The sequence below is a fragment of the Chionomys nivalis genome, chromosome 12 (assembly GCF_950005125.1).
Source record: "Chionomys nivalis chromosome 12, mChiNiv1.1, whole genome shotgun sequence".
NCBI lineage: Eukaryota > Metazoa > Chordata > Mammalia > Rodentia > Cricetidae > Chionomys > Chionomys nivalis.
The window spans coordinates 61,612,075-61,623,029 of record NC_080097.1 but is presented as its reverse complement, the minus strand read 5'-3'; the positions used below and the strand labels follow the sequence as shown (position 1 = coordinate 61,623,029).

The window sequence follows — 10,955 nt, the reverse complement described above, 5'->3', positions numbered from 1 at the left end:
CATTCCAGGGAGAAGTAATAGGTTTCTCTATAACATCACTAATCTCTTTAATAATTACAATTGAATTTTGCCTGAATCTGTTGTGTCTGCAGTTTTAAACATATTTGATTTTTTATTGTTCTTTCTCTTCATTCTCACTAAAAGCAGCAAGCAATTTCCTAGTTAAAGCTTGGATGTTGTGGTTCTTTAAGTAAGAAAGCAAGCAAGTGAGTCAGTAAGTAGATAGATGATAGATAGATAGATAGATAGATAGATAGATAGATAGATGATAGATAGATAGATAGATAGATAGATAGATAGATAATAGATAGATAGATAAAATGTCTATAATTAGCTTATTACACCAGCACAGCACAGTGCCTGAGGTATCTCTGCTTCCTTAAGTGGGAACATGCTGCATTGATAGTTCATATCCTGATGATCAGCAAGCAGAGGTGGAGCCAGGAATGGAGCAGCTATGACTTAAAGGCCCACATGCACTAGTCTACCTTCACTACTATGTCCCCAACCTCTCATAACTTCTCAGTTTTCTTTGTGGTTGGATAACTTGACATCCAAACACATCACTTTTATATATAGCATTCTGCCCCTCGTGCATATAGGAATCTCATAATGCTGAAAACATTCACTTCAATGTCAATTGAAGTGCAAGTGCACAATTCACTTGGTGCAAGGAGAGGCTGCTTGTTTGTTTCAGCTACCTGACTAGCTTACACCCAAAATAACCACACAGAAACTGTACCAATTAAAACACTGCTTGGCCCATTAGTTCCAAATTCTTATTGGCTAACTCTTGCATCTTAATTTAACCCATTTCTATTAATCTGTGTATGGCCACATGGCAGTGGCTTACAGAAAATGATTCGACATGTCTGTCTCTGTTGGCTTCATGGTGTCTCCCTGGCTCCGCCCTTCTTTCTCCCAGCATTCAGTTCTGTTTTCCCTGCCTATCTAAGTTCTACCCTATCAACAGGCCAAGGCACTTTCTTTATTCACTAATGGTAATGACAGCACACAGAGGGGACTCCCACATCAAAATGTCACTATAGTTTAACACTGTCAACATATTCTAAAAGTCTGAAATTCCTTCTGAGATTCAAGGAAACTTCTTTACTGTGAGTCTTTTCATTCTTTAATAACATTGCCAAGTAACGAACAATAGGGCATCTGAAACTTTTTTCTAAACACCTGGAGATTTCTTATTCTTCCATACTAAACAGGAGAAACACCTAATGCCCTGTGAGAGAAAATGCAACATAAAATTCAATCAAAAACTCTTTTATCACTAGTTTTGCCAAATTTTCTCTCTCCTCTTCTCCCTGTTTCTCTTCCTTCTCTCCCTTTTCTACCCTTCCTCTTTCTGTTTCTTTATCTTTTCTTTTTTTCTCCCTTTATTCTTAGCTACATAGAACAATAGTTTCTGTGGGTTGAGAGTGTGTCATTTCCTGGGTCTCAACCCCTTCCTCTTAGCAACACTCATCAAGTACTCTGTGGAACACAGTGGAAATTTGTATCTCTAGTAGCTGTCTTTTGACAAAGAAGGTATTCTTAATAAGTGTTAGGCAGTCAAAATGGCAATGGAATAAGAGCTTGTGAATTTGCTTAGTGTTTAGGACTAACTCTTCATGTGGAAGAGCCTAATTAACTCTTGAAATAGGAAAAAGAAATGTCATTCTGAGAAGATATCAACTTCCTTAAAGTTACATGTGTTGTTTATATAATGATCACTGAAACTTCCAATAAGTGTTCTTTTCTGTATTGGATACCAATAAATGCTATTGGACAAGATATTCATGGAAGAACAACCAAATCTGATGTGTTAGCCTATGTTTCTCATGTCTTACCAAGGAAGCATATGTTCTTTGAATTAAGTTCTAAAACTTCACACATGTCATGCCAACTTAACAGTGTAATAGAGGAAGTCAGGTGGGGGGGAAATAAGCAGATTCATGTGACCCTAATTCAGATTTGACTTGTATAATTGTGCACATCTCATACTAATCACTTAGAAAATTACTTAGAAATATTTCATGTTTTCAAGTAAATGGTAATATTAAAAACAAAATACAAGACAAAGCCATTTCATGTTCAAACAGAACTTCTGACTTCTGGTCCAGATGATAAATTTACCCAGTTGTGTCAAACAAAGGTAAGTTGTTAACAAGATTTGTTTTTGATTATGTGTATGTGCCCATGAGTAGAGGTATCCATGGAAGACAGAGGAGATGGAATACAAGCATTTGTGAGCTGTACAACGTGGGATCTAACTCAGGTCCTCTGCAGTAGCAGGATGTGCTTTATTTCCTTAGCACACTCTTAAGCCCACAAAGCCAGCTTTTAATATCAGATCTGAGATTTTAGTTAAAACAACTAACTTAAAATGCCAAAAACTTGTCTTGAATAAAAATTAAAATTTCTTGTTTTTAAGCAATATTACAAAGTTTCTGATGTGTGTGTATGTATGAGTAGTGTGTGTGTGTGTGTGTGTGTCTTTGGTGTGTATGGATGCATAAGTGAGAGGTGTTTGTATATGTGTGTGATATGCATGTGTGTATTGGCAACGGTGAACTATGATCAACTTCCTAATTTTTGTTCACAGGTCACAGTTAAGAAGAAGGAACCTGCTCAATATCTCAAGATGACAAACAGACACATTGAATAAATATGTACAAGCAAAAAGGACTTGAGTTTAGTATTGTCATTGATTTTGACACTGTTTTGAGGCACTGTCATAGATAGTAACAAGGTAACACACTTGTGTAAAAATCCTATTACACAAGAAAAAACAACAGTTGAATAACTGACCTGCCTCAAGTCTATATATAGAACATAGATAATATTCAGCCTACCATCAGCCGCTTGTTGTTCCTCAGTGTGCTCTTATTTAAGACAGTTAGCAAATTTTAACTTCCTAAAGAGCAGTTACTTTTATACATTTTCATATTAAAGCTATATTATGAGCTCCATGCTTGAACTTTACTGCCCAGCCTGCTGAGTACCACCTCCCAATCAGACTCTCAGTGACTCACACCTGGTTTTCTGCTTCATTGTCTTAATGTTATCCCTGCTTCTAAGGTCTCTTCCCCATGATCTACAACATACCCTGAAGAATAATGTATCCTCATATGAAAAATAACATCAACAATATCTGTGCTATGCTCAACACCCTTCATTGGCTTTTTTGCCTGTGCAACTGAAAATAAATCTCTTTATTGGGCTCTCAATGCTTCTACCATTTGTATTGGCCTTTCTATTTCTTCCCATTAAGTCTATGCCAAAAAAAAAAAACAAACAGAAAAAAAAAACAGTTAGGAAGTAGACTGTAGTATGAGCAGTTTTGCTTACATCCCTCTGTATCTCTTGCTGACACAGTCTGAATACTTTACTCTGTCTTATTCCTTCCCCAGAAAGCATATTAATAATTTGCTTTATGAAGTATCCCTGGTTGGGGCTAGAGATACTTCAGGGGTTAAGAGCATGCACTATTCTTAGAGACAACAATTCAGTCACCACACCCCTGTGTCAGTTCACAACATACCGTATGTCCTATTGCAGGGGACCCAATGCCCTCTTCTGGCCTTTGCAGGCAATACAAGGACATGATACACAATCATGCTTTCAAGAAGAAAATAAACACAACATATAAAATAAACAGAAATAAATCTGTTATAAAATAATTACTGGTCATTCTGATTAATGGTGATCTCTTCCTTCCTCTGGGAAGCACTGTCAGTTAACCACCAACTCTGAGAAATTACCTAGTAGGAAAAAAATAACTTTCAATTGTGCCACTAGATTTACACTATACTTTCATATATTACTTCTGTGAACAAAACTAAGTACAGTGAATTAAGCATCTTTAGTAAACAAGCAAACTGTTCTTCTGGTAAGGGGAATTACTAGACATATTTTTTCAGAAATGATGAACATGCCTTTAAAAATGCAGAGTACACGGTAGTCACAGAGGTTCTCTGCAGTCAAAGTTCCTGCAGATGAGTCAATGCCTAATCGTCCCCAGAGGACGCTTGCTTTCAGGACTGTGCTTACCTGTGATGTCTCTCGCAATGGCAGACAAAGCACTTAGGGTGCTCTGAGGAGTTGAGATTTTCTCCACATGTTCCCCACGCAGCTCAAAGACAAGCAAAACTATGTACCTGCTCTGAGGAACTACACAGAAAAGTCAAAGTGTTGAAAGAAACACTTGACAATCTCCAAAATATTTATCCTTATGGAGTAGGAAAGAGAACGAGTTTGAACTGGATTTATGACAAGGGCAGTCTTATTTTTCCTTCATATCCTGGACCTTAATAGGAAAAGATAAAGGGCCTGAAGGAAAATGCCCTAGAAGAGGGACTCTCACTGGACTTTGAGATTACGTTCCATCACAATTAATGAAACTTTAAACTATGTAAAGTCAGGAAACACTTCATAGACAGTTTAACTTGCAAGTAAAATGGGTGAAAATTTTGTTTGGACACTCAGATTAAGGCAATTTAACATATATTATTTTGATGCATGGTTTTCTTTGCACCAGTGGTAGACAATACTAGATATTTCTGTGAGGCAGATAAATGATGTATGTCTGAGAGAACGGAGAGAACAGAGAGAAGTGTCCAGATAACTCAATCTAATAAAAGAAATGCTGCCTCATATCCTAACACCCTTCATTCCAACTCAATGTGCATCAGATCCGGGCTCACATATCTAAATTGAGGGTTAACAGGGTGATGTGGAGGGTAAAATAAATCTAAGCACTGGAAACCTGATGTTCAGCCAACTTTACTCATCATGAAATTTCATCAGTTTTCCATTCCCAGTTTGATCTCTTCTTCCAAATGCCTGGGACATGGTTGTAGCAAAGACTTGGAGTAGGTGTCATGGTAATTATCTGCTTCCCATTCTCTTGAAAGCAACTTTCCTGGATCTGTGTGTTGATTACAGAGACATATTGCATGTGACTCTTTTGACACAAGACTAAATGTCTAAGTCTAGTGATTTCTGATTATACCCACCATCCTTATTCGGGCATCTGCATGATCTTACAAAAAAAAAAAAACTCACTTGCAAGGGCTTGTAGTCTAGACTAAATTTAGTAGGCATCCAGTAGCCTAAGTTAATTTATTCAATATGATTATCCCTATGTTCACTTGATTTTAGCCATGGTCATAAATGACTCTGGCTTTTAACTTTTTGAGAAAATTGAGAAGGCTCCTGAAATTACAAAGATCCTGTTCTAGAGGCTGATTTGTTTAAGTAGAGAGGCCCAAAGTCTTCTTGGTATAATAGGATCCTGTTGCATAGGTGGTAAATAAATCTTAGGCAAGCAGTAAGTTGTGAATATAACCCTTTTATAATTTGCTGGTAATGGGAGATTCCAAATAAATAAACAGTCCACAAACACTGAGCCAGTAATTTAATCAAGATTACTGAAATTCTCTAATGAACAGGCACCATACTAAATACCACATAGAATGAAGAAGTCTGGTTAATAACATTTAGCATCTCAGGTCTAAAGTGCCAGTATTTAATCAAGATTACTGAAATTCTCTAATGAACAGGCACCATACTAAATACCACATAGATCCTCTAGAATGAAGAAGTCTGATTAATAACATTTAGCATCTCAGGACTAATGTGGGATGCCCCGCTGTATGTTATGAATATGTTTTATTACCATTGGTTAATAAAGAACCTGCTTTGACCTATGGCAGGGCAGAATACAGCTAGGAGGGGAAAACTAAACTAAATGCAGGGAGAAAGTAGGTGGATTCAAAGCAATGCCATGTAGTTGCCAAAGGAGAAAGAAGCCAGAACCTTACTCAGTAAGCCACAGTCTCATGGCGATACACGGATTAATAGAAATGGGCTAAATTAGAATGTAAGAACTAGCTAGAGATATGCCTGAATGATTGGACAAGCAGTGCTGTAATTAATATAGTCTCTGTGTGGTTATTCTGGCCTCAGCAGTCAGGAAACAAAGGCCCAGTCTCTGTTCACACAGGCCAGGTTTCCAAAAGAAAATACAGACTTGAAATGATAAGAACATGACAAAAAATGAAAAGTAAACATATCAAGGTTTATACAGCAAGGTTAACCTCTTCCACGAGTGTTAAACATTAAGGCTATGCTCCCAGGCATCAATGATGGCTGAGTACCAGGACCAGAAAGGCAAAGCAGGATACTCTGGGTCACATAGAGTTTCAAGCCTGCCTGGGCTACAGTACCAGTTCTTTCCTTAAATAAAATCCATCCAAACAAACAACAACACTGACACCAAACAACAACCAACCAACCAAATACACAGAAGCACAAGAAAGAAAAAGAAAAGAAAAAATTAAGGCTTTTCAAAATCTGGTAGGGCTGGAGACCTGTGGAAGACACTTGCAAAGGAATGTACTTTGTATGCTGACATGAAAGTGGGGTTTCTCCTTTTCTCCTCCATATAACAGAGATGTTTATGGTTTCCAGAGCACACAGGACGCTTGCGCTCCTGCAATTCTCTGTCATCACTCAACATGAAGTAAAGCTCCCTGAGGTCTTCCTGGGATGTCCTTGTAAGGTGCTACAAAGATTGTGGAACCAGCAAGACTGAACAGTGATGAGTCACACAATACATACTTAACTCCACAAGCCAAGTTTAAAATCTCCTCCTTTTCAAGGAAAGGGGTTTGTTTACTTTGTTTCATAGTTTGAAGGTTCAATATAGATACAATATATTTTGGTAGGGAAGCCATGGAGGAAGAGTATGAGGCAGGTGGTCTTTATCCTACAATGAGGAAGCAGAGAGATATAAAATATGGTATTCAGGTAGCTTTCTCCTTTTTAATCAGTCAGTGACCCCAGAACCACAGGATACTACCTTCAAATTTAGGGTGACAACCCAATATCAGTTAAAACTTTTGTCAGTTCTAGAGTATGTTTTCACTTCTATTTCATGAAATAATTATATGTATATATAATTATAATAGGATATCACTATTTACACAGTTATGGCCACATTCTGAATCATTTAACAAACTTCTCTAGAGCCTTCCTTTTGCTCTGATAGTTTGACATAATGTGTTCTGAATCTGAGTACATTTGTATCATGTTTTTATTGCTTTGTTTTTGTTTTTGTTTTTATAATGAACAATTATCACATATATTAGGGAAATTAAAATAGCTATATATGTGTGTGTGCACTCATATATATGTCACAAAATATATGTGATTATATCCGTGTTCCTTACCCCTCTCTTCCCAGATCCACACCTTTCTCTTTCCACCTAACTTGTTTCTTCTTAAAGAGAAACCATTAAATGCAGTTTGTGCTTCCCATGCATTCGTGGATGTGTGGGCTTCCACTGGCAAACGGTATAGTCACCAAGTATTGCACTCTTAAATAAACCTGACTCCACTTTCTCAGAAACTACCAATTTTCAATAAGTATTCAGATAGGGTAGGAGTTCATGGCCAACATCCCTATGCAGCTAGAACTTTTGCCTGGCTTGAGTTTGTACAGGTCTTGGAAGTGCTGTCCCACCTGATAGGAACATGTATATCCAAATTTTCTGCCGTGCCTAGAAGACACTGTGTCTTATCATAATGCACAGCCTATAGATCTTTTAGTTTCCAAACTTTTTCTTCAATAATCCCTGAATGTTTGGAGGATGATGTATGTTATAGGTATTCCTTTGGAGGCTGAATATTCCACATCCTCTTGCTCCTATACCTTGACCAGTTTGGTGCTTATATGCTAATTGCTGTTTAGTGCAAATAGAAGCCTCTCACATGGCTGAACATTCCACATCCTCTTGCTCCTATACCTTGACCAGTTTGGTGCTTATATGCTAATTGCTGTGTAGTGCAAATAGAAGCCTCTCACATGGTGGCTGAGAGATGCATTATCTGTGGTTTTAATGATAAGTCATTAGGAGATGGTTTAACTAGTACTGCCATTTCTCAGGATAATGGTAGTAGGTTCTCTCACAGGGACATATTCTTAGATCAACTCCTAATGAATTTTTGCTATAAACATACATTGGTGCATCAGTCAGCCTTCTTCAGAGAAGCTTCTTGTTCTAGCATGTGGTGATTGTCACAGAGAACCAGAACTCACTGTTCTGCAGAGAAGAGGCTGTAGTACACTCAGTCTCTGTTGGGACATCTACATCTCACACCTTCTTCCCAAGATCTGAAGAAGAGAGGGCAGAAAGACTGAGAGAGCCTTAGGTGGAGCTGATTACAAGAAGACAGCATTTTCTGGACACAGCAGTGCATCTGCACACATGAACTCAGAGACTGACAGCACATATAAGACTTGCAAAGGATCAGAGAAGATAGAGTTCCAGCAAGAAGAGGGAAGGTGTGCATTCCTACCCTTAGCTAAGAATCTACTGGCAGTAGCTGCTGGGAGAGAGAATCAGGTTTATTTAAATGTGCATAGACCACACTCCACTGAAGGTCACATATTCAAGAGTTTATGTATGGTACAACCTGTAATGCAAACCTTGAGCTGATTTACTGTAAATGGGTTGCCACAAAACTGGGTTGGTAGTGAAGAGTAATGGATCTGGCAGGAGCAAAGGGAGAAATTTTGTATAATTGGAATACATCACATAACATTCTCAAACCAGCAATAAAATGGGAAAAGTAAATATGTTTTATCAGAGGTTTGTGTATGTGTGTGTGTGTTTTTATGTACACTCATCACCCTAAATACTGCAAGATACATAAAGTTCAGTAATATCAGTGATTTTAGACATCCACTGGAGACTTGAATTCTGCCTCCTTTGGATGTGGCTTCAAGTTTATTTACTAAGTATGATGTAGACATCTTAGTTCAGTTTGAAGGGAAATCATCAGAGGGTGCTACATCTTCAGATGTGGTTAATGTCTGCACCCATGTGGTAGTGTCACGTGATAGACTGCCACTGTGCAGAAGGAGGTCCTTGCTTATGAGTGAGGAGCTTCAATAAGGTTCTGAAAGAGACTTGCCCGTGAGTTTGGTGTACTCAAAAACCAAGCGTCGTTTTCCCTTATGAACATGCTTCCTGACATCTGCTCAGTTCTGCTGCTCCTCTTAATGTTCAGTAAGTTATATTTAGTCTAAATAATGATGAAGTCACTTTCTTACAGCTATGGTAGTCTTTGCCTTTTTTCTCACATAGAAAAATAATTTCTCCTCACTTATTTTCAGGGAGAAGCAATGGAGACTCAGTGACTCAGACAGAAGGCCAGGTTACTGTCACAGAGGGGTTGCCTGTGAAGCTGAACTGCAACTATGAGACTGCTTACACAAGTCCTTCCCTTTTCTGGTATGTGCAATATCCCAGGAAAGCCCCCCAGTTACTTCTGAAGACCTTCACAGACAAAAAGAGGATAGAGCATCAAGGTTTCTATGCCAACCTCAACAAGAGCAGCAGCTCCTTCCACCTGCAGAAGCCCTCAGTGCAGCTGTCAGACTCTGCCCTGTACTACTGTGCTCTGAGTGGCACAGTGAGAGAGACTGCAGGGGAAGCTGCACACAAACCAAGTGTATTAGAGGGCTGAGGGAAGTGGCCTTGTGAGGGAAGGTTGTGTGCCTTCTCTACATGGGGTTTAACCAGGCTCCTGAAAAACAGCAACAGATCTCATATCAAATTTTTAGAAAACAAGGAATTTGTGGACCTGACAGGATAGGATGGAAGTCATTGCCAGAGGCAACATAGGCCTTGATCTCCTGAAACACTGTTATCTCCCTAAGTGGAGGACCTTTAACAGAAAACATCTCCAGGAAAACTTGGACATGGGATTTATCTCTATTGAGATGTCTTACAAAATTTAGCTATTTAAATTCTCCAGGTTCAAGCTCTTTACAATGAAGAAATCTTGTCTCTATGCCACAGAGCAACCTTAAATGCTTGGGACAGGATTCAAGAACAAGGAAAAATGACTGAATCATATACCATGGTTAGAAAGGGACAGAGAGAACCCTTTACTGACTTTTTACAAAGATTAAATAAGGCTGTACAAATAGGAGTAACAGACCCAGATGCTAGATGAGTACTTATTGAATCTTTAGCTTTTTTTTTAAACTTGGTTTATTTATTTATTTATTTATTTATTTATTTATTTATTTATTTATTATGTACACAGTCTCCATGCCTGCAGGCCAGAAGAGGGCACCAGACCCCATTACAGATGGTTGTGAGTCACCATGTGGTTGCTGGGAATTGAACTCAAGACCTCTGGAAGAGCAGTCAGTGTTCTTAACCTCTGAGCCATCTCTCCAGCCCCGAATCTTTAGCTTTTGAAAATGCAAACTTAGAATGCAAAAAGATACATCTAAAGTTTAGATCATCACCTATGGATGAATGGATTCTGTATACAATGAATATTGAGACATTTGACTGTAATACTGAATCTTGGGTAGAAGCAATTTCCAAAGGAATGAGGAGACATCAAAATGCCAAATGTTTTAATTGTGGTATAATATGACATCTGAGAAGGGATTGTAGACAAGGAATTCCTAGGAATAATATCTACTCTGGGAATGGCAAAAATAGGAGACCTCAGCTTTCAGGTATATGTAGAAAATGTGGCAAAGGCAGACATTGGAACAATGAATGCAGATCAAAACCGGACAAACAAAGCAACCCAATGCCATCAGGAAACTCCTTGAGGGGCCTCTCACAGGCCCCAAAGCCAAAAGTGGCCCAGTAGTTCCCAGTAACTGTGGAGGACATGTCACACCAGGTAAATTAAAATATCTAGAGCCTTCTGTAAAAGACCATACTGTTCTAAATGATGGCATAAGCATGTTCAATTACTAGTAATTGGAACCATATCTCAAGTTAAACAAAGCACCAGATGGGATGACTATATTGGGCCAGAAGGTCAAAGAGAAAAGCTGAGGCCATATGTGGCTGATATTGCAGTAAATTTACAGGGTCATGACTTACTGCAGTAATGGAATACCCAGATTAACATTCCTG

General features: G+C 38.5%; 1 gene segment (V, D, J or C); it reads left to right on the top strand.

The window, feature by feature from the left end:
- Positions 1–9,019: 9,019 nt before the first annotated feature.
- On the top strand, positions 9,020–9,531 carry LOC130885020 (T-cell receptor alpha chain V region CTL-F3-like). The segment is given in 2 exon segments: positions 9,020–9,071; positions 9,179–9,531. Coding segments are annotated over 2 exon segments (405 nt in total).
- Positions 9,532–10,955: the final 1,424 nt, after the last annotated feature.